The sequence below is a fragment of the Exophiala mesophila genome (assembly GCF_000836275.1).
Source record: "Exophiala mesophila strain CBS 40295 unplaced genomic scaffold supercont1.3, whole genome shotgun sequence".
NCBI lineage: Eukaryota > Fungi > Ascomycota > Eurotiomycetes > Chaetothyriales > Herpotrichiellaceae > Exophiala > Exophiala mesophila.
Genome location: NW_015622506.1, coordinates 4,742,404 through 4,763,729, shown reverse-complemented (window position 1 = coordinate 4,763,729; position 21,326 = coordinate 4,742,404). Strand labels below are relative to the sequence as shown.

General features: G+C 50.6%; 9 protein-coding genes across 14 annotated transcripts; 4 read left to right on the top strand and 5 right to left on the bottom strand.

Moving 5' to 3' along the window:
* Positions 1 to 406: 406 nt before the first annotated feature.
* PV10_05192 (phosphomevalonate kinase) lies at positions 407 to 2,284 on the bottom strand. The gene has a single exon (XM_016369820.1). It carries the CDS (start codon positions 2,119 to 2,121, stop codon positions 529 to 531), a length of 1,593 nt encoding a protein of 530 aa, XP_016225608.1. The 5' UTR covers positions 2,122 to 2,284; the 3' UTR covers positions 407 to 528.
* Positions 2,285 to 2,533: 249 nt separating this feature from the next.
* On the bottom strand, positions 2,534 to 4,180 carry PV10_05191 (uncharacterized protein). Its single transcript, XM_016369819.1, has 2 exons — positions 3,950 to 4,180; positions 2,534 to 3,861 (listed from the first exon to the last, which is right to left on the bottom strand). Exons 1-2 carry the CDS (start codon positions 3,989 to 3,991, stop codon positions 2,833 to 2,835), a joined length of 1,071 nt encoding a protein of 356 aa, XP_016225607.1. The 5' UTR covers positions 3,992 to 4,180; the 3' UTR covers positions 2,534 to 2,832.
* Positions 4,181 to 4,452: 272 nt separating this feature from the next.
* PV10_05190 (cell division control protein 48) lies at positions 4,453 to 7,775 on the bottom strand. 5 transcript variants are annotated; one of them, XM_016369816.1, is made up of 5 exons: positions 7,290 to 7,775; positions 7,209 to 7,236; positions 7,096 to 7,151; positions 6,791 to 7,040; positions 4,453 to 6,732 (listed from the first exon to the last, which is right to left on the bottom strand). In XM_016369816.1, the coding sequence occupies exons 1-5, from the start codon at positions 7,337 to 7,339 to the stop codon at positions 4,651 to 4,653; spliced, it is 2,466 nt and encodes an 821-aa protein (XP_016225604.1). In that variant the 5' UTR covers positions 7,340 to 7,775; the 3' UTR covers positions 4,453 to 4,650. The 5 variants fall into 5 exon arrangements, with proteins under 5 accessions (XP_016225604.1, XP_016225605.1, XP_016225602.1 ...); XM_016369817.1 differs by having other exon boundaries at positions 7,209 to 7,775; XM_016369814.1 differs by having other exon boundaries at positions 7,096 to 7,236.
* A 629-nt stretch (positions 7,776 to 8,404) lies between these two features.
* On the top strand, positions 8,405 to 10,385 carry PV10_05189 (uncharacterized protein; the record flags this gene model as incomplete). The annotated part of the gene is made up of 2 exons (XM_016369813.1): positions 8,405 to 8,902; positions 8,957 to 10,385. Exons 1-2 carry the CDS (start codon positions 8,682 to 8,684, stop codon positions 10,383 to 10,385), a joined length of 1,650 nt encoding a protein of 549 aa, XP_016225601.1. The 5' UTR covers positions 8,405 to 8,681.
* A 283-nt stretch (positions 10,386 to 10,668) lies between these two features.
* PV10_05188 (uncharacterized protein) lies at positions 10,669 to 12,009 on the top strand. The gene has a single exon (XM_016369812.1). The coding sequence runs from the start codon at positions 11,090 to 11,092 to the stop codon at positions 11,648 to 11,650; it is 561 nt and encodes a 186-aa protein (XP_016225600.1). The 5' UTR covers positions 10,669 to 11,089; the 3' UTR covers positions 11,651 to 12,009.
* PV10_05187 lies at positions 11,848 to 14,365 on the bottom strand. Of its 2 annotated transcripts, XM_016369811.1 has the most exons (4): positions 13,592 to 14,365; positions 13,374 to 13,535; positions 12,929 to 13,324; positions 11,848 to 12,841 (listed from the first exon to the last, which is right to left on the bottom strand). In XM_016369811.1, the coding sequence occupies exons 1-4, from the start codon at positions 13,854 to 13,856 to the stop codon at positions 12,117 to 12,119; spliced, it is 1,548 nt and encodes a 515-aa protein (XP_016225599.1). In that variant the 5' UTR covers positions 13,857 to 14,365; the 3' UTR covers positions 11,848 to 12,116. The 2 variants fall into 2 exon arrangements, with proteins under 2 accessions (XP_016225599.1, XP_016225598.1); XM_016369810.1 differs by having other exon boundaries at positions 11,848 to 13,324.
* A 1,031-nt stretch (positions 14,366 to 15,396) lies between these two features.
* Positions 15,397 to 17,286, top strand: PV10_05186 (uncharacterized protein; the record flags this gene model as incomplete). Its single annotated transcript, XM_016369809.1, has 2 exons — positions 15,397 to 15,501; positions 15,607 to 17,286. 2 exons carry the CDS (start codon positions 15,397 to 15,399, stop codon positions 17,284 to 17,286), a joined length of 1,785 nt encoding a protein of 594 aa, XP_016225597.1.
* Positions 17,287 to 17,635: 349 nt separating this feature from the next.
* On the bottom strand, positions 17,636 to 18,566 carry PV10_05185 (uncharacterized protein; the record flags this gene model as incomplete). The annotated part of the gene is made up of 3 exons (XM_016369808.1): positions 17,636 to 17,658; positions 17,716 to 18,446; positions 18,526 to 18,566. The coding sequence occupies 3 exons, from the start codon at positions 18,564 to 18,566 to the stop codon at positions 17,636 to 17,638; spliced, it is 795 nt and encodes a 264-aa protein (XP_016225596.1).
* Positions 18,567 to 18,922: 356 nt separating this feature from the next.
* On the top strand, positions 18,923 to 19,872 carry PV10_05184 (uncharacterized protein; the record flags this gene model as incomplete). Its single annotated transcript, XM_016369807.1, has 4 exons — positions 18,923 to 19,108; positions 19,164 to 19,331; positions 19,392 to 19,623; positions 19,694 to 19,872. The coding sequence occupies 4 exons, from the start codon at positions 18,923 to 18,925 to the stop codon at positions 19,870 to 19,872; spliced, it is 765 nt and encodes a 254-aa protein (XP_016225595.1).
* Positions 19,873 to 21,326: the final 1,454 nt, after the last annotated feature.

The window sequence follows — 21,326 nt, the reverse complement described above, 5'->3', positions numbered from 1 at the left end:
ATTCAAAAGGATCCATATCCGCTTCCATCCCGGACTAGTTCGCTTAGCCCTCGTAATCGGCCAAGCCAGGGAGGCAAAACATGGTCAAAATGTCCACTTTGCCCGAGGTCGTACACTTCTAATTGTTGAGTGGTGGGCATGGTGAGAATAATACATGTGGTAGATGATCTACGAACATGAGTCAGCGTTGGTGAAGTACCTGGTGAAGTCTATCCACGGGTGTCGACCGTCAAAGTGTGGATGGATGGCCATAGATCATTTATCAGGGAGACATGAGCATACCATAAGACAAAGAGAATCGGGTGCACGTGGATGGCAAGAGCCAATATGACCGATAAATATACTCGAGACTCGGAACCCTTGTTGATAATGGATTCCATTTCATGAATAAAACCAAATCATACTTCTCAAGTGAATCGCTCATTTACTTGCTTGCCTGCTTGCTTGCGAACACAAGCTAAATAGATATGTACCTTGGATCAGATGGTATGCACGCCAAAATGACACCAGGTGTAACAAATACGAATCTCACGTCCATCCATGATATCTATCAGTCTCCTCCAATCTAACACCCTCTTTCTCCTGCTTGACACCGAGTAGTCTGACTCTGCCAATTGTCGCAACGTCATCACCCACGTCCCCACTACCGGAGGTGGTACTCTGACCACTGCTAGTCTTCCAGCCTTCCAATTTGTTTTGAATATGTTTGACAACGTCCGGGTCGTTGCGTACCAGAAGAGCGACGGCATCATATCCACCAGCGCCTGGTGCGACGCCGCCAACAACTCCCGGAAGACTGGTGCAGAAATCCAGCAGTTCGGTAATTACAGGTGGCTCGATAGGCACAGCTGATTTGGTTGACATTTCACGAACCAGGCTTCGGATCGTAGAGATGATGTCTGCGAGGGGTTGGAATTTGCGACTAAGTTGTTGTTCGACGTTGGCATCCGCAGCAGCATTCGCCTTCACCTCCTCCGGGTCAACAAGACCCTCCCTTTCCGCAATACGTGCCAGTTCCACACAGAGATCCTCTTGACCCAACTGGAGAGCCGTCCACAGGACACCAGCTTCGTCAGGGTTATCACTGCGCCATTTGAGGACTTTGCGCACCATTCCAGGTGTTTCGGATCCGCAGTCCACGTCGCACATGACTAGCATCAGGCTCGAGGGGACTTGAACAGCTCCACTCTTGACTTCGACATCCCATGTCTTGTTGCCCTCCAAGTTCAGGTCGTCGACGCAGAGGTGTAGTCGTTCGCTGAAGTCGGCGCTGGGTGCCTCGCCTATCGCCTCGAGGATTGACGGGCTGAATCGTCGATAAAGGCATGATCCATACACGGCCGCCGCCACGTCGAATCCAGACCCAATCTTGCCTTGCGCCGCACAGTGGGCAGCTTGAGCCAGATTATGAAGACGGGTGAGGTCAAGCGCTGTTGGTATTGAGGTGTTGGACGAGTGAAATGCCAATAATGCACCTGCGAGAGCTGTAACTAGTGCAGCGGATGACCCAAGTCCAGTCTTGTGAGCTTGTGATAAAGTGACTCCAAAGTCGGAGAATTCTGTGTTGGAATCTTGCGGCTTTGACGAACCTGCGGATTGCGAGTAGTAGTCGTCGTCGGCGAGAATAGTGATTTTGAGGTTTTCGAATGTCGGTTGTGATGGAGAGCTCGACTCCGTGTCAGCACGGCGACGGTGAGAGAGATATGTCAGAGCATAGCGTAGTGTCGTTTCGACGAATTTGTTCGATGTGGTCGTAAAGGGTGAGTTCGACTCGATAATCTGGGACACATCGACCGAGACATGTCCGCCCTCATGTGGCGATTCGCCCTGATTCAATCGTGGTATGTTTTCAGAAACACGATAAGCCCACCTGGCGTCTCGAAACTGTGGCGATGTCACTTGGACATAAGACTGAGAGTGACTCTGACTCGTAGCCAAACCACTACCTTCTTTGCCCAATTCTAGTTGGCAGTCCTCCCACCTCTCGACGCAGACATGGATCCTAGCATCAAGACCAAAGACCAGGCCGGTATGAAGACGGTCAAGAACGAGGAATCCGCCAGCGAAAAGGACCTTGCCAGGCGCTGAAACGGCAATCTTGGGATGTTTGCTGGCAGACATGGGGATAGTGGTCAATTTGGAGAAAGAGAAAAGGGGAAAGAAGCTCCTGGCGGTATGGTCGGTGTGAAGCAGAGAAGTCGGTGACACGTTAAGGTCCTGATATCGTCCACACTTCCACCCACACAGTAGATGGGCTGCGAGGAAGAATACAATCCGATGTGAGCAGAATGAGAGACGAAGAGCGAGTCTGGAAGTTGGTGGCTTGGCGAAGGATTTTGATAGAGGAATTCTGACGTCTGACTGAATTGTCCAACGCGGGGGGGAACGTAGGCGACAGGGGAGGATATGCACATTTCTATCGTCTGACATGAGTTGTATTATTTTGTTTAGAGGCAGGAATGAAAGTCGATCCACGTTCCTTGAAATGGATCTTCATAAGAGAACAAAACACCAGTACAGGTCAACAGAGTAGCACGAGTGTAGATGACTTATACTTTAGGATATACCATGATTGATGTGTACATGTATCATAAGTGTTTAGTCCAACAGAGCCTACCTCTGCATGCTGTCACTATCCTGAATGCGCCGTAGTATGCTGTAGAGTGATGACAGGGCTTCTTGACAGAATTAATAGAAGCCGACGTAAAATCGTCCAAGGTGTTCAATCCCATCCCGTTCCGCGAACTTGAACGCCTGCCCAGAACCTCAGATACCCCAGAATGGCATTCATAAATGTGAGATAAGACACTCACTCCGTTCCACACTCGCTGTCTAGATATTTTCCCGTTCAGGCACCTGCAGCGTCATACCATCACCGTCAGGTTTGTTGGCGCTGGCCGTAGCGGTGCTCGCTGGAATAGGAGGGCCTGTACCACTGCGTCGCCTTCGCTCCCTCTCTGTCGGGCCATTTCCAATCTTGTTGAGCAACACGCCACTCTCTTCGCCAGACTTACGGAACTTCATCCCATACATCCATGAATCATCTTCGTCAGAACCCAACCAGTAGCTTCGTCCAATGCTGACCATAAATCTACCCGCCTTGCCCTTCCAACCCTCTCCGTCGGGCTTCGATTCTGAAAAAGGGTTCTCGGCTAGGCTGGAGTTGGTGCTTGCAGATGCATAGTTTGTGGCTGAACCCTTGACGGCCGAGTTAGCCATATATTGTCTCAGCACCATCCTGGCGAAAGCGAGCATGATGAGGCAGAAATAGGCACGAATGGTCCAAAGAGCGATGATGACTCCGATTGAATTCATGGATTCTGATGATAGGACGGCACCCTTGACGCCCGATGTGCCAGTCTTGGATGATGTGCCAGCTGGGGCAGACGCAGACACGGCGGCCGCAACAGCATCTTGTCCTCCGGTCAAGCCAGGCTGGGGGGTGGCGATGACTTCGACTCTGCTCACGTTGAGTTTGGGGTCGGTGAATCCTGCTGTGTCGTCGATGGTTCCTGCTCCTGGGCCTGACTTCTCTGCTTGCCCGGCATTGTGCTGGGCGAGAACCAGGAACCAGCTCACGGCAAAGGCGGCAGTAAATGCAGCGTTGATGATCGAATCAAGGACATAGAACCAGGCCAGAGCGAGACAATGTAGAGGTGATTGCTTGCGGATATGTGGAGCAAGATAAACGGTAAGGATCAGAGCCAATATGCTGTAAGTGTACATGGAAAGTTGAAAGGGAGATAGGTGGTAGCCGGTGATGAGGGCGAGGATGCCATACAAGCCGGAGAGTTTGTTGAGGATCAAGGATAGGGTGATGAGGCTGGCACCGGTAGAGAGGTTCATGGTATACAGGAATTTCTGGAGGATCACAGAGTCAGCTATTGCGAAGGGAAGCAGTCGACGTAGAGTGTGAGAAGAGAGAATTGGACCTTGGAAATCTGCTTACCTGCGGACGCGCGAGGCGCAATAACCGCGCGGATATGCCCATGATGGCTGGTGCAATGTATACTGATACAAGATGCAAACCCAACAGGACAGATGATAGATACCTTGACGAACGTGGGTTGACGTTGTCGCGTGCAAGTCAGAGGATGGTTGAAGTAGGCAGAAAAGTGAGGCTGGTCGCAGGTTGCAGATGTCAGATCTTGAGGAAAGTGGAGGGAGATGATGGGCGCACGTGCCTTCAGCCTCGACCTCATCTCTTCTCATTTCTCTCAGCGGCGCTGCGGCATCCCCGGAAGCTAAGAATTAGGAGGTCATCATAGGACTTCAGGGAGCCCTTAGCTTCACGATCCACTCATCGAGACCCCCTCGCCCCCAGGGCCCCTAGGAGGGACTTACCAGACTGCCCCGAGATTAGTCACTTCTGGGCACTACTTCAAGCTACGAGTACGTTGGGTAAAATATGCGTAGCGAAAGTACTACAGGTAGACAGGAGCGACAAATCGATACATACTGTTCAAGCATTCTATTTTGCCTGCATTCTGTTGGTTTTCACTCTATGTAGAATACAAATCCACCCGATTAAAGCAATCTCACGCTCTAATCTCAACTGCTGTCCCGTCCAAGGTTCTCATACCTGGATGCAATATGCGTGATAACGGTACTTGAAAACTGTCCTGGCCCAATCGCTCATGCACAGTCCATCTAGTCGTACAGACTATCGTCGTTGCCAGCATCGCCAAATCCATTGGCATTGGCTCCATCCGCACTTTCTCCGGCCTGAGGGAACTTGAAGAAGGCACTGCCACCACTCTGCTTCATTGCCTGGGCAAATGCCTCGTACCTCCGGATCTCCACATCACTGACTGACCGACGGGCGAGTTGCATTGCCTCTTCGAAATGAGCCTTGGTCAGCTCGGGCACTGGGTCATCGTCAATGTCGTCCGCATCCATAGCATCCTCGCCAGCTGCTTCACGCTCTTTTGTCTTTTCAATATCGTAAGCAATCGACTGCTTGATGGCCAACTTGACAGCACGTTGGGTCACAAAGCCCAAATCAGCACCGGAGAAACCATGAGTCTTGCTGGCAATGAAGTCAATGTCAACATCGTCGGCCACGGGTGTCTTACGGAGCTGTGCTCGGAGAATGCTTGCTCGAGAAGCCTCATCTGGAAGAGGCACGTAGACGAGAGTGTCGAGACGACCAGGTCGGCAAAGTGCGTTGTCAAGTTGTTCAGGTCTGTTGGTGGCGCCAATAACAAAGACATTTTTCTTGGAAGTCATGCCGTCCATTTCGGTGAGAAGCTGGTTGACGACACGGTCTGATGCTCCGCCAGCATCTCCATTAGATCCACCGCGAGATTTGGCAATTGAATCCAACTCATCCAGGAAGACCACGCATGGTGCGGCAGCACGAGCCTTGTCGAAAATATCTCGGATGTTGCTTTCAGACTCACCGAACCACATGCTGAGAAGTTCAGGGCCCTTGACAGAGATAAAGTTGGCTGCGCATTCATTGGCCACGGCCTTAGCCAACATAGTCTTACCAGTACCAGGAGGACCATAGAACAAGACACCTCGAGATGGCGAGAGACCAAACTTGAGGAACTTCTCTGGATGGTCGACGGGATACTGGACGGATTCGATGAGTTCGCGCTTGACGCCTTCCAGACCACCGATGTCGTCCCAGCGAACGTTGGGAACTTCGACCACGGCAACTTCTCGGAGGGCTGAAGGGTTGGACACGCCGAGGGCGAAACGGAAATTCTCCATGGTGACACCGAGGGAGTCGAGAACTTCGGCATCGATGGTGTCTTCGTCGAGATCGATGAGATCCATCTTTTCACGAATCTGTTGCATTGCAGCCTCAGAGCAGAGCGAGGCAATGTCGGAACCAACATAGCCGTGGGTCTCGGCGGCAATTGATTCGAGATCAACATCCTCACCAAGCTTCATGTTCTTGGTGTGGATTTGTAGAATTTCCAGTCGGCCAGTTGGGTCGGGAATGCCAATATCAACTTCTCGGTCGAATCGTCCGAATCGTCGGAGGGCAGGGTCGATCGAGTTGGGTCGGTTAGTGGCGGCCATGACCACGACATTGGAACGAGCCTTCATGCCGTCCATGAGGGTAAGGAGTTGTGACACGACTCTTCGTTCGACCTCGCCATTGGTCTTCTCTCGCTTGGGTGCAATGGAATCAATTTCGTCAATGAAGATGATGGCGGGCGAGTTCTTTTCTGCCTCTTCAAAGGCCTTGCGCAGGTTGGACTCTGATTCACCAGCCATCTTGGACATGATCTCAGGACCGTTGATGAGGAAGAAGAAGGCACCGGTTTCGTTGGCCACTGCTCTCGCCATCAAGGTCTTACCGGTACCAGGGGGACCAAACATGAGGATACCTCGTGGAGGTTTGATACCAATAGACTTGAAGAGTTGAGGGTGTCGGAGGGGCAGCTCGACCAACTCTCGGATTTGTGCCATTTGTTTTCTGCAGCCACCAATGTCATCGTAACCAACTTCATTGAGATTTCCCTCTTCATCTTCTCGCTGGATGGGGTCACCCTCGCAATGGATGACTGTATCTTGAGCCACAATGCCATATTCTGGAGGATCGACTTCGACCACCTTGAACTCGACTTGTCGCATTGACGCACGGACGGTGAAGAGGTCGCCTTGCTTGACGGGTCTGTAGGCTTCTCGGAAGTATGGGGCGAGGAAAACGTCGAAGAGGGAACCAGTGAGACCTTCGACAGTGTCTGCAATGGGAAGAACGGCGATGCGCTTGGCCTGAAGAAGAGTGTTAGTTATGGATGTTTGGTGGGGTTACGGTCCACAGGAGGCTTACGTATTTGATGTCTGTGCAAGGATGGACGGTGATGATATCGCCATGCTTGACTCTCAAATTGTGTCTAACGACTCTGTTGATGCGTGCGCTGCCATCATCAAGATCATCGTCGGCCAAGACGATCAAGACGGTATCCTTGCGCTTTTTACCCTTGACCAAGACTGTATCTCCTCGGAAGAGTTGGAGGGTTTCCATGGTGTTGTTGGAGAGGGCAATGATTGAGTTGTCATCATTGGTGGCGTCGGTGACACTGCAAAGCCATTGTCAGTTCTGGAGAGTGCCTTATCTCGGAGATATCAACTTACATCAGAGAATTGGGCTTCTTCTTTTTCTTCAAGATTGCAGTTGATGTATCTAGCTCCTGTACGGGGGTCAGCGTGCTGTTCAGATCGGTGGATGGGTACGAGGAGGAATGTACCTCTTTCTTCTCTGCGCCAGAGGCATCACTATCGAACATGATCAGTCATTGAAGATGTGGTCTTGGAGGATGAGATCTTACTGTAGATTGACTTTCCCCTTGGGATGAGGGTGATCTGGTGCCGCAGACATGATGATATCTGAATGTGTAGAGGTCGGCAACTGAAGGTTGGGGTGGAATTAGATCGGTTGTTGTTTAGTGATGTTGGTTGTCGGGTTTCGAGTTGTGTTCAAGACCGAGATCTGTCTTGAGGAAGAGATCGCAGGATAACAAACAAGGAAAAGGATGAGATGGTTGACAGGAGAATCCTCGCAAACAAGAAAGCTGATGCAGAGAGGGTGATGGTGAGGGATGGAAAGAAAGGTGGATGAAGCTTTGAAGATGGCTTAAGTCGACAAGTCACGGTGATGTAGGGACGGTTAGTTGCTGTCATTACCAACACAGTCGCCGCAGGGAAGCCAAAGGAAGGTCATGGGCTTGGCAAGTTTGGGAGTCACTGGCGGTGCTGTGCCTGCCACGCTGCCAGGTGCTTGCCTGCTGGGCATACTTTAGTGACCTAGAGACCGAGGGCCGTACCTGCAGTTTACGCTGTGATGGTGCTGCATGACTGGGTTGCTCTTGCACTCGGCGGGACCCGTAGCAACACGTCGCCTCTGCAGCCTGGCCGGAAGAAGGACGTAGAAACATCCGGACTACACTGAAGTCTAAGTACTCTGCAGTACTACTTACTACTACGTACTGTCCAATGACGCCTTCCTACCAATTACGGAGTAGGTTGTTCCTGCTACATCAGCAAATGATAGTACTTGCCTTGAGTTTACACCTACCTAACCCAACGCAGTGTCCTACAATACATTTTGGTGGCAAGGCTGACTCAGGTAGTATCTTAGCCCTTGTACCACACGTCGGTTGACACAACTTTACAGAAATTCTAACAGTCATACTAGACATCATCACATGTCAAATGGTGTAAGTCGAGACAGAAAACAATGCGACTAATCACATTTGGTGCAACTTGAAGGTCCCAAAATGCATGATGCCTTGTCCTTTATGCAGCCATGGGGCCGAGGGGCCCCTCGGGCCATATCAATCACCACAGGCAGGCACATCTCGATTAGGTTTGAACATTATTGCACCTTCCCATGAAATCATGAATCACACGTGACTGATAACCACTCGAGCGACAAAGGTGACAACCTGCATCCAATCCTTTCCCTGACTACCTAGTATCCCCTGGTTCTGCTTATTCGTTTATCCCTCTGTGGTCACTAGCCTTGACTGCCTTGGAAAGCCTGTTGTGTCAGCACTCATCGTCTTCGTCTTGGCGGAAACTACAGGCATTATTCTGGGGTTTGCCCACTATCTCGCCAGAATATCATACCTGGAGTTGCCAGTTGAGATTAATGACCGACTGGAGATGTGTTCAACTCTGAGATCTCAGCGAGATATACACCGCTAATCACATCTTCTATTATGAGTGAAATCACTCCGGGAGAAGATGCTGACCGCCAGATATGGCCAAGACTGGACTCAACTACCGCCTACAAAACAGTAGCCCTCCTTGTGCTGACTCTCGTCCTCTACAAGGCGATCGCTAGATCAAGGCGGTCTCACGAGCTCCCTACTTGGACAATTCTCGAAACGGGACTTGTGGTTGCCGTCATAACTAAATCAGCCACCGCTCGGCGAATCTAGTGAGATATCCATCGTCGGCTTTGAACCAATGTTCTCCATATTGACAATCCTAGCACCGCAATCAGCCGGTATGGAGGTCCTCTTCTCGGAATAACTTCCATCCATCAGGTCGTTGTCGGCCTACAAGGAACAGATCGCTTTCTCTCGCAGCCACCAACCACCCTCAGCGCAGACACTTTTCAACAAACCATCATGACCCGAGTTGGCGGACTAACCAACACGCCTGAGATGATGACCAAGTGGCACAAGACATGGCGAAAGCTCCTCGAGCCGATTGAACGCATGTTTCTAAATGATACGCTGTCAGCTGCGGCCATCGAACAGGCTCAAGTGGTCCAAAAAGCCCACTATTTTGTTTCTTTCGCCGACAGCACACACGGGATGAAGCCATGGGAGGTTTCTGCTAATGTGCAGCTCATCACCCCACAATCAGCCGAGACGGTTGGAGTGGTGGAAGCCGATTTGCTCAAACTCACTCGCGATTTTGGAGCCTACATTGCCATTCCGCTACTATATGGGCATGACTTTTTGAACCGCTATCCTAACCTCCTTGATGACCTTTGGAGGGTAGATGATGACTTGCTTTTACTGTTATTGATAGGTGTCCCGCCTTGGGCTCCCTTTCGGACGGTGAGGAAGGGAATGGAATCGAGGTCACGCCTGTTGCGGGAGCTAGGGTCTCTATACCAGCGTATTCACCAGCACGTACATGGACTTCCCGTCGATTTTGATGCCGACATGTCAGACGTCAGCCCTGCTGCAATGGAAAGAAGTGAAATCTACAATCGGACTGGCTGGACCTTTAAGGAACAAGGAGAGGGAGATTTTGCGATCCTGTGGGGGCAGAATGCTAATTTACAACCTATGATCTTCTGGTTCTTGACATATGTCTATTCCACTCCTGGCCTCCTGGAGGATATTCGAAAGGAGATAGCTCCACATATCAAGTTGTCACTGACCAAGCCACCTGAGCTTGTCTCCCTGGATAATGCAGCCTTGTACCGTGACTGTCCACTTTTGAAGTCATGCATTTTCGAGACCTACCGAATGGCCAACGAGGCAACGTCTGTCCGCCATGTCGAACGTCCTGTGACGGTCAATGATGGCCAACAGCGATACGTGCTACAGCCTGGGACATTTGTGACTGTGCCGCTCTCTCTGGACCAACGAGATCCATCTGTGTATGCAAACCCAGATCAGTTTGTTCCTACACGCTTTCTAGAGTCTGATCCTCAAACCGGGAATACCGTCGCGCGATATGGACGGCTTCGGCCATGGGGAATTGGAATGCCTAGCTGCAAGGGACGTGTTTTTGCAGAGAAGGAGATTGTGGCGGTTGGATCGGCCATCATTGCTCTATGGGACATTAGTCCGGTAGGTGGGACTTGGGTATTACCTACCATGATACCTGGGACTGGTGTGAAGAAGCCGAGTGAGGACATTCGAGTGTCGATTCAACGTCGGATATTTAAATCAGACTAGAGATATTTGTGACAGGCTAGATATGTCACCGTCGAACAATTGCAATTATGTGAACGCAAGTCGGCCAGGCCAGCGTTACCAACTCGATAAGACTGTCAATCGTATACAGCGAATCCTGTAATAAAAACGCGATTCCTTTGTCGATGTTGTTCACACATTATACCATCAAACCCCCACATTCACATCAATGCAGAGCGCGGGGGTCGGATAAGTTGCTCCGCGCCGGCGACTGCAAACAACAAAATATCTCGCATTCAGTCTCCGTCGATAGTGACCTGCCCCTCAACACCACCAGCACCACCACCACAAACAACTCCTGTGCCACTACCTCTGAAGGTTAATAGAGCTGAAGAGAAGACACGTTGTTTAGGCCAGCTCTTAATTCGAGCATCACAGTTTGGAGTCGGAGGTGCGTGACAGCAGCGCTGGTCGCTGGTCGCTACCGTTTCCATTGGACCGCATTGTACACCACAAACCAACCTCCATACCTACCGACCTGTCTACAACTCTCCAACTCCCGCGAATACTACCTACATACATACCGCGTTGACAGAGACGAAAATTCACGACTGAACACACTTCCCAAGCGTGAAAATCACACCCTACCTGACCTCGTTATCCGGGTCCATCCTCTCCTCAACCGGCCCACGGAGCCTCCCCTCCCGCGCGGGCAACGGCCACACCGTACCATACACCATACCATAATGGCCAACGACAGCGCCATCACAATCCCCCTCCCCACCTCCCTAACCAGCACATCCACGACGCTCCCCCCGGCTACATCACAAGCCCTCATCGCCCAACTGCGCAACACCAACAGCGTCGCCGACCTGAGCACCTTACTCGCCGACCAACTAGCCCGTAGCGGCTGGACAGACCGTGTGCGTGCATTATCACTCGAACTTCTCCGGAACGGCACATGCGATACATTCCCCGAACTCATGACTGAAGTCATGCGACGGGCGAAACTCGGTGCTCAGAAAGGCGGACAGTTGGAAACATCCAAAGACAAGGATGGAAAGGATGGCAAGGACAGTAAAGATAAATCAAAAGCGAATGGAACATCTACTCCGACGAGTGCGGCGGCTGCAGCGGCGGCTGCGGTAAATGGGAATCAGGCGATCGCAGTGAGTAAGGAATGGTCTGGTGGACCCGATGGGTTGCCGGATGTGAGGATTCCAGAGGTGGTGGTTCAGCAGGCGGTGGAGTTGCTTAAGGAGAGGATTAAAGATGTGGTTGTCCCGGTGGATGATGATAGTGATTGAGACCTGGGCAGGAAGAGGAACGGGACAAGTCCTAGATGGGATACCAAATCTGGTGGATCCAACTGTTTTGATATAGCCGCCAAAGGAGGACGGGAATTGATCGGGCGGTCCCTTCTCTGTCTGTGGTGATAGATGGCGGAGTTCTATGTATTGGGCAACAATCCAGGAAACAATCCAGGATGCAAGTAGGTATCTAATCATCCTCTCGATCACGGTTGTATTCATACAGATTCTATACCTACAATTGCTTGGCTTACAATTCATTAGGAGTGACAAGGAACTCGAATTTGCTTTCTCTCATAACCGCTACTATTCCAAATCAAAATCGCAAGCCATGCGGACCTTGAAAGTCTCAAAAGGGCCAAATTCCAAAAAAGTACTTCTGCTGGTGAATCGTGCCAAAGATGCTCGCTCTGTCTTGACAAACATTCCAGATTCCAGATTCAAGGCTCCAGGCTCCAGGCCATCACAAAACACCTCCTGGGAGTTCTCGGCCCAGTCCTCCTCGCCCGTTAAGAATGCTGGAACCGCCGAGACCCCCTCCGCCGCCAGACGGCCCCAATCCACCGCCTGCGGATCCCAATGGCTTGCCTCCGGAGCCTGGGACATCTCCAATGGGATTGGCTAGTTTCCTCAACATGAACATTGGTTTCTTGCCCTCCCGGTCGAGATCCTTAAATAGAGCAAGAGGCTTCTCCTCTAGCCCCACACACCGCTCCTGGTCGCCGTAGACAATGTACAAGGCATACTGCCTCCAATCCGCTTGTATATTATACTTGCGTAGTGCAGCAGGCAGAACTTTGTGGCAAGGATCTTCCAAGCCCACCCTAAACGATTTGAAGATTTCCACAGAGGGAGCTTCACCTGCTGCCGGGGTGTGAGCTCCCGAAGAAGCACTATTGGCCGCAGAAGAGGATGTGAGTTGAGGTGGGACTGAGGCTGACATTTCTCGGGAAGGTACAAGGGTCGATGCGTTGGATATAATAGAATTTGATGGGTTGAGTTTTGCCGAAGCAGATTTGGCTGAGTTGGGGGGGTCGCGGTCGCGGAGGAGGTCTTCTGTCGCGTCGTATCGTGCAAGTCCATTGTTAACGTCTCGTTGATAGGAGCGAGGGGCGAGAGGTTGGTGTTGGTAGGGTAAAGGAGAGGTAGGTGAGGGAACGCCGGGTGAAGGATGGGGGAGCATGCCGCCTGACATTGATGCTGTTAGCGTGTTGGAAGCTAGACTTGCGGCGGCCGACGGATCAAGGGAGGAGTGGTCTGTGGTGAAAGCCCTACCCTCGTGAATAGTGCTCGGGATATGTGTGGGAGAGTTGGTCTTTGGTGTCGAGCTCAGACCCAGTTTCTTGGAGAATGTGCGGGTGAGGCTGGTCTTTTCAGGTATGGGTTGTGTTTGAATCGCTGGCGAGGATAGTTCTTGTTGATAGACCTCCGAGTTGATGATGTTGCTGTTATTATTATGATAGGGGGCATAAGGGAGAGGTTCGGATCGTTCTTTGGCCATTTTGAAGACGGGGAGGAGTTCTTGTCGTAGTCTGCGGTAGTCATCGGCCAGTCGGGTCAACTGAGCCTCAGTCTGAGCAATTCGTTCATCTCTTAATCGAATGAGGGTTCTAGCTATTCTGGCAATGTCTTCTTTGCTTGCCATCTCATACTGAGGGTTTCTTTCGGCGGCTGGCTAGGGGTTAGAATGGCCGTGTGGCAAGAAGATGTGCAGTCTTACTTGGAGGAACATAATCATCAGGTTCGACCGGGATGTCTTGCCGGACCTTCATTTCATAGACATTTTTCAATATGGTGAGTCTGTGGCCGACACTGGCAATCCCCATCTCTTTCAACTCATCGTGCTTGAGGGCTATGAGCACTTCGCCATCGATGCCCTGTTCTGGATGGGGTTAGCATTCAAACAGCCTGGACTTAATCGGCTGGCTGCAAACATACCAATGAAGGCCTCACGATACTGGCGCAGGTTCAGACTGGTGACAAATTGGGCGCAGTCTTCTGGAGACCATTCTGTAATGACTGTTCTGGGTAGGTTTGGATCTTCGCCGGGATGGTCAAAGGTGGTGGGAGTATGCTCGTTGGAATGAGGCTCAGAGGAGGTTTCCGAATCTGTGTGCAGCTGGGTTGGAGAAGTCATGACACTCCTTTCGTACTCGTCGTCGGCGTCTGAGTCTGCATGATATGTGCTGCCAGGAAAAGCCATGGCTCTGGATATATGATATTGTAGTATTGCAGCTCGTGCTCCAAGGTTGGAACTGGGTACGAGAGAACCCCCCCAGCCTTCTGGGTTGGGCCTAGTGTGCGACTAGAACAGGCGGACCGTTGATGATGGAGTCACTAAGGCTCGATTGGAATAGGAGCATTGATAAGAAGGTGGAGGAGGGACCCAGAGATCCAGAGATCAGGGACGGATGGTGGCCGCAGGGAAGACTTCACGGACAAGGGACGGCGGGTCTGGCCCTGGAGGATCGAGAACCTAGGCACGGGGTGGGATCGTAGACAGCGGCAATCAAGAGGGAGATGGGTGGCGAGGGCTGTTAATCGAGACGAGATGCATTGCCATAACTGTTGTTGCGAGGTGTGAAGCGTAATGAGCAAGCAGAACAATCAATCTCAATCCCAATCTCCAATAGTACAGGAAATGCAAAGGCAGAGAGTCAGGGCGCCAATCAGGCGGGAGGCTGAGATCGGCGTAGTTTCGTGGATCTGCTGGTCCGTGGATGGAGACGATGAGGGATTGAGGAGAGGAAGAGAGGCAGAGGGAAGAACTAGAGTCGGTTTGGGTATAGCGTGACATGGCTAGGGTGGGCCATGACTGTCCGGAAAGTAGTTTACTTTTAGTTTAGCGCGGATGTTGTCAGCCTCGATCTCGGTCTGGCCATGACTACGGAGTAGGTAGCCCAGGCGCCCAAGGTAGGGATTATTAGTCTGTCGATCATGGAAGTTGAATTTCTTCCATTATTCCGCTTATAGATTAATTTGATTAAAAGCATGTTATATTCCATTTGCAGAGATTCCCGATTCACTGAATATGGGGGTTATCACTTGTGGACTGACAAATTAAGAGGAGGCCCAATATGGACTTACGCATATGTACGGAGTAGTCACACGTAGTGTACTCATAAAGGAGGAAAGAACGCGTGTCAAATCAGAGGTTGTGCCCAACTGCCCACGCAGCCAGTCGCAGCTTCCCCAGATATCAGATTGCTGCCCTGTAACTAGTCCGGATACAGAATCCACTAATACTCATATGGAAACCTCTGCTCTTTCCTCTCCCCCTTCCCCATCCCTCATATCCAGTGCTCGATGATGGATTGAAATATGTGCAGCGTCGCAGCAACTATCGAAATGCATTTGCTCAACCAAGATTGGTAGGTCATATAGTCGTGGCTTTTAAGGATGAGGAGGTTGGTCAGCACACTGCACCACACTGTTGATCCAAGGGTGTTTGGCGCCGGACCGGTTGAGCCTCCTCTCCGACTCCGACTTGTTCGAGCCTCCCAATCCCAATACCAATACCCAAGGTACGAGCCTCAACTAAGGTATCTAATGTACGGAGCACTCCGTTTCCAGTATTGTGGTTCGGGCAGCTCTGGCTAGTATACTCCGAACGGACTCCACAGGCTTCAGTCTCGAGATGTACAGCTTGTAACACAACAAGATGCAGAAAGCCAAAGATTTTCATAAAACCATCCAACACCCATCCATTCGTTCGATAACCCAGTCTTTTCGTGTTTTATGCCATGAGTATTCCAGGAGCAGCAGCAGCTGCTATACGGAGAACAAAGGTTGCAGGCTCCCTTTGCTTCTGGCAAACCACTCGAGAAAGGTTGGATAGTTTTGATCAGGTGCGTCTTTAATACAACACTCGTCCACATTGAAATGTGCTCTTTTCTGCCTTCTCTGCGAGGTCCCAGCACCCTGTCTTCTAATTTAATGAGCATCGTCTACAGAGGGATCCTGCTAGTCGCCATTACGATGTCATTGTCCTGGGTTCTGGCGCCGCTGGTCTTACCACAGCTGTCGTTGCAGCTAGATCTGGGCTGAAAGTTCTCGTCCTCGAAAAGTCAAAGTATTTTGGGGGCACGACGGCGTATTCCTTAGGAGGTCTATGGGTTCCGGGAAATAAACATCAACCTAGCATGGGTGTTAGTGACAGCAAAGATGCTGCGAAAACATACCTCCGCAACGTTCTGGGACCCGCAAACTACGCAAGCGCCGAAAAGAACCTCAATGCTTACCTGGACGCCGGGCCAAAAATGCTTGAATGGATTGAAGACAATACTGCTATACAGTATCTATCAGCCCCTCTACCGGATTACAGGGAACATCTTGAGGGCGCCTCTACGGGTCGGACAATTGGGGCCTGCCCCTTTAATGGGAGACTTCTAGGTCAGGAACTACGTCATGTCCGCTACACTTTGCAAGGATTTAAGGCATTCGGGAACTTGCAAGTGAGCCCGTTTGAGATAGACATCTTGACAAATCCCTTCGGATCCTTCTCGAACTTTGTGCATACAATCAAAAAGGGGGTCGGTTGGATCTCGGATGTTGTGGTCTATGGCAAGGGCTCCTTAATGGTAGGTGGCAATGCCCTCGTTGGAGGACTACTTCATTCGGCCATAATTTCAGGTGTGACCCTGGAGACTGAGGCTACCACCGATCTACTCCTTGAGAATGGTCGAGTCGTCGGTGTCACCACCTCGGGAAAGTTTGGGAAAGATGTTCAAATCAGAGCTTCAAGAGGTGTTGTTCTCGCTACTGGTGGATTTGGTAGATCTCCAGAAGGTAAAGAATTTGTGCCACAGGAATGGACTCCTGTCCCCAAATCGAACGTTGGGGATGGAATCAAGCTTGGTCTCAAAGCTGGAGGATATCTGCCCCCACCAAATGCCGATAATGCCATCTATTGCCCGATATCCGTTCTCCAGTACGACGAAAGTCACACGCGATGCCTTCCACACTTTTCCGGTGACCGTTGCAAACCAGGAACCGTCATAGTGGACAGTAACGGAAAGCGATTTGAGAATGAGTCTACAAACTACCAAGATTTTGTCGAAACAATGCAAGCCCGCGGCATCACCAAATCCTACTATATTGCTGACGCTGATCATCTTCGCAATTATGGGATGGGCATGGCTCTTCCGTGGCCATATTGGAATTTCAATGTGATGAAGAGGGGCTACCTGATCAAAGCACCAACGATCCCTGCTTTGGCTGATAAGCTGGGCATTCCAAAGGAGAACCTGATGTCCACCGTGGAGAACATGAATATATATGCCCAAACAGGCCACGATCCTGAATTTCACCGCGGCGAGAGTACCTACGATCAATTCTACGGCGATCCGACTGTGAAACCAAATTCCAGCCTGGGACCAATCAAAAAGGGACCATTCTATGCTCTTCCACTCTACCCTGGCAACGTTAGTGTGATGTATGGGTTATCAACAAACGAAAATGGGCAGCTCCTGGCAAAGGACGGTAAAGCGATTGAGGGCATCTACGCAGTTGGCTGCGACAATAACAGCATTATGAGGGGTACCTACCCAGGTGGAGGAAGCAGTATTGGGCCGGCGATGACCTTTGGATATCTTGCTGGTCTTCACCTTGCTAGTCAGAAAGCATCCTCATAAGTTTAGCCTTGGTGTGGTCTTCGTGGTTGCTGTCGGCTCAGTGTAAGCGTTACAATAAGTGGGCTATGGATAAGGCGAGATAGTCTGCGCTAGGTACTAGTTATGCTTAATGGATTTCTCTACTTGCTAGTGAACAGCTTGCATCCGCTTCGTTGAAATAAGGAACAACCTTTACTGGATTAACCTTTTGGAGATTGACTATTCCCGTGGACGACTTTGTCCTATATCGCCCTTTTCAGGCGGCACACTCATCGTCATCATTCACGAATACGTCTAGGATCTCTTCTGAGGTGATAGCCAATTCGTCAACGAACAGTGCACAAGTTCTCCACCCTCTTCATCGCTGGCTCTATGGCCACGGCGTCCGCATGGCTACGTAGACATATATTAGTCACATGTTTCATGAATTTGAATTTGATCTCAACTTACACCCATCGATTCTCAGAGTGGTGCCATTGATATACTCATTCTCAAGAATATGCTTGACAAGCGGAGCAAAATGCTGTCTCGGGTTGCCTGGGCGTTTTGGGAATGCTATCGAGCGAATCTGATCTGCTTTGATCGGCTCCGGCAACCTCTCATACAACGGGGTCTGAAATGCTCCCGGGGATATGGCCACGACACGAATGCCATGGGGAGAAAGATCTCTAGCAAGAGGCAAGACAGCGCCCATCAGAGCTGCCTTGGACGACGAGTAAGCCGCCATCATATGGGAACCCTCGAACGCGGTGATGGAAGATATGAAAATGATTGCGCCATGATCGGCATCTGGTGTCGCTTTGGCTGCCTGTGTCCAGTGTGGGAGTAACTGTGTCGCCAGAGCAATGCTACCACGCACATTGACTCGAAACACTGTGTCCCAATGTTCCATGTTCAAGGGCTCCCCATCCTCGGAGATAGCCATTGTTGGAATTCCGATTCCAGCTGCGGTGACAATTCCCCCAAGTGGACGACCAGTTTTTCCAATCCATTCCACAATGTTGCTAACCGCCTTTGCAATACTCTCTGATGATCCCACGTCGGTCTCATGAAATAGGCATTTGTCTGCTCCAAGTTCATTCACCACCTTCTGCTCTGCGCTTGCATCTCGATCAATGATGGCAACGGAGCCACCCGCAGCGACGATCTCCTGTACAGCTCCGAACCCCAGTCCGGAGGCACTGTAGATGCTTGTTAGCCATGGCACCTATACGAGGCTGCTAAGGATTAAACTACGAATTTAGACTATAGTGATCTTACCCTCCTGACACGATAAAGGTCTGTCCGTCGATCTTGACCATTGTTCTGATTATGATTCGTATCGCAGAAGTAAATGTAGTAATTGCAAAAGTCGAAGATTGACGCTTGCTGTGTATTAGCCCTTTTCTCTCGTACACAGACTGGAAGCCGACATGAACACAAGTCATCTACTTTTGCTTAGAAGAAAAGTGGGGCCAGCAAATGGCAGCGGCTCCGAAGTCAACACCCATTCGCTGAGTGTTCTGGTTCCGGGCCGAGAAACTTCGAAACTCCTGGTCCGGGGCCCCTCAATTTTGCTTGTGAGGATGGCCCAAGCGAGACAACAGAATGACCGTAAAAAGGGCCTGGCTTCATCACGACGACGCTCGAGCGATTCAAACAAATCAGCAGAGTCATCATGGCATCTAACCCAGTCATTTTTGTAACTGGTGCAGCTGGCGGAGTGGGCTTCGCAATTGTGCGAGCCTTACTGGAAGAGCGGAACGCCAGCGTAGTTGCTAGCGACATTGTCAAAGGGGACTTGGAGCAACTACAGGCATCACACAGCGACAAGCTGGAAGTGGTGGTGGGCGATATCACAAAAGTAGGCCAGGCAAACTTCGCAGGGTGTTGATTCATAGACTTACTTTGTTGTCCAGGAAAGCACGTCCATCGTAGCCATATCGAAGGCAGTAGAACGGTTCGGGGGCTTGACAGGCGTTTGTTTGAATGCCGGGACATTCGGCCCATGCCACCGTTTGAACAATGCTGACCCAGAAAAATGGATCAAGGCCATGAATGTCAATCTATTCTCACATCTCTACACAGTGAGTGGGCATGTCCTGGTGGTGTTACGGTTCCCCTTCCTAACAGCCATACTATGACAGTTGAAACATGCTATTCCCCACCTTCGTAAGAGTGAGGGTACAATCATTTTCACGACTTCGGCAGCTGGATTGCAGGCATTGTTCCCCGGTTGGGGTTTCTATGGCACCTCCAAGGCTGCTGTGGCCTTTATAGTCAAACAGCTTCAACTGGAGGAGCCTACTCTCACTGTCCTGGGTGTAGCCCCTGGATTGTGTGACACCAAGATGATTCATGTTCTCGCAGAAGGCGGATGTAAGTTTACTGCCAACATGAGCTGAACATTCAGAACAAAAGAAAAATCTGACGGTGATTATGTTTTTAGATGATGGCTGGACTGCAGAGGATGCCAAAAATTACAAAGAGATTTCCTCTACGTGGACACTAACAAAGCCCGCGGAGGCTGGGAGGGCCTACGCATATGCGGTGACCAAGGCATCGCGTGAAATTGGGGGATCTGTCGTGGAGTTCAATGACCCCATTATACAAGCACTTTTACCTTAAGAATTTTTACTTTGGGACAAAATCTGACACATCACACTGAGAACTTCATGATATACCAGCTGATGAAATACTATATCTCTCAATTCAAGCCCCGGGGGCCAATATTAGGCCTCTTTTTGATGCTTTGTTGATCCTCTCCACTCTCAAGGCGACGGCAAAGCTCCTCAGGATCGAAATCGACCCCTATCGGGTTCTGTGCAAACTCAGCGCTGGCCATAAATTCACTCGCTGCCTCGACGGTGTCAAAGTTGTCAACTTGTGTCTCGATTCTATTTCCATCTGGATCGGTATAGTACATGCTGGTTGTTGGTCCGTGGTTTAGACAAATGGTAGGGAGTATTCCGAGCGCCTTTCGCTGTCGGTAAGCGAGGGCAAGGTTGTTCAAGTCATCGAATGCAAATGCCATATGGTCCATGCCAACAGCGGTAGGAGCCTTGTCTGGAGCTTGGGCCGTGTTGATGATGGCGACGCGGTGGTGCTCGTGATCATATCGCAGAAATGATAGAATCTCGTTCTCGTAACTAGCGTGTGCTCCAAGGAAGTCTTTGTAGTATTTCACCATCTGCTCGAACTTGTTTGTCCGCAGGACAACATGCGCCAGATGCGCGGGAGACTTTGTCGGCGTCACTTGAGTTTCGGACATGATTGGTACTTAGGATGAATGATGTTAGTTTCTGCGGTCTAGATAAATCGAAACATCGAGCCAGGTCATATCCAGCATCTAAGGGAACGGCGACAATGTAGACTGGCCGTGTGACCAAAGAATTCGGGCGCTAGCTTGTGTCTCGGAAGAAAGATACGGAGTACTCGATACACCGAGATAGTGGCGCGGGGTCCCCGGTCCCCAGCAAGACACTCGGAGCCTCATCTCGGCCGAATCCATTCGGATGTTGCTGGTTCTTGCATTATGTGAATCAGTGGCCTGACTAATACGACTTCCGGGACAATGGCAGAGTCGAGCGCCTTTCACCCATGCAATTCAAGCTGCTGATGTGCAGTAAAAGGACTACTTGCTAAATCCATATTCGCACCTAAGGCAGGGTCACAACTGGTCCACGTGGCGAATCTATGGAAATGGAATCATGTGTATGGTTGGCCAAATCTGGTTGATATTTTCTGATTGCTAGAGAGTTATCTGCAAATGCGAATCGCGGTCAAGAATTACAAGCTAACTACCGAATATTGTACGTCTAATGATTGAGAGTGGCCACGATTCGGTTAGTCATATACGGCCTGATGTCACCAAGGAAGTAGGCTGCCACGAGCGCCAGTACTCCAAAGGGAATACTCGTGTAAAAGACATAGGCCAACGAATCTGCGAATGCCCATTGGCTGCCGAGAGCACCCGCTGCGATGATTGATGGATCGACTCCATCGACATTCGACAATGCAGTAGTATTGGTCAGGAAAGTAGTGACAAACTCAGTGGCAGACTCGACCGGGAGACCAGCGCC

Excerpts from the sequence above, each read along its gene's own strand:
- PV10_05192 (XM_016369820.1), bottom strand. The coding sequence starts at position 2,121 with ATGTCTGCCAGCAAACATCCCAAGATTGCCGTTTCAGCGCCTGGCAAG.
- PV10_05188 (XM_016369812.1), top strand. The coding sequence starts at position 11,090 with ATGGCCAACGACAGCGCCATCACAATCCCCCTCCCCACCTCCCTAACC.
- PV10_05191 (XM_016369819.1), bottom strand. The coding sequence starts at position 3,991 with ATGGGCATATCCGCGCGGTTATTGCGCCTCGCGCGTCCGCAG. Across the intron at positions 3,862-3,949 it reads TGCGCCTCGCGCGTCCGCAG|AAATTCCTGTATACCATGAA; the intron begins GTAAGCAGATTT and ends GTGATCCTCCAG.
- PV10_05187 (XM_016369810.1), bottom strand. The coding sequence starts at position 13,856 with ATGGCTTTTCCTGGCAGCACATATCATGCAGACTCAGACGCCGACGAC. Across the intron at positions 13,536-13,591 it reads GTATCGTGAGGCCTTCATTG|AACAGGGCATCGATGGCGAA; the intron begins GTATGTTTGCAG and ends AACCCCATCCAG. Across the intron at positions 13,325-13,373 it reads TGATGATTATGTTCCTCCAA|CCGCCGAAAGAAACCCTCAG; the intron begins GTAAGACTGCAC and ends ACCCCTAGCCAG.
- PV10_05190 (XM_016369814.1), bottom strand. The coding sequence starts at position 7,339 with ATGTCTGCGGCACCAGATCACCCTCATCCCAAGGGGAAAGTCAATCTA. Across the intron at positions 7,237-7,289 it reads AAGGGGAAAGTCAATCTACA|TGATGCCTCTGGCGCAGAGA; the intron begins GTAAGATCTCAT and ends CATGTTCGATAG. Across the intron at positions 7,041-7,095 it reads AAGAAGCCCAATTCTCTGAT|TGTCACCGACGCCACCAATG; the intron begins GTAAGTTGATAT and ends ATGGCTTTGCAG.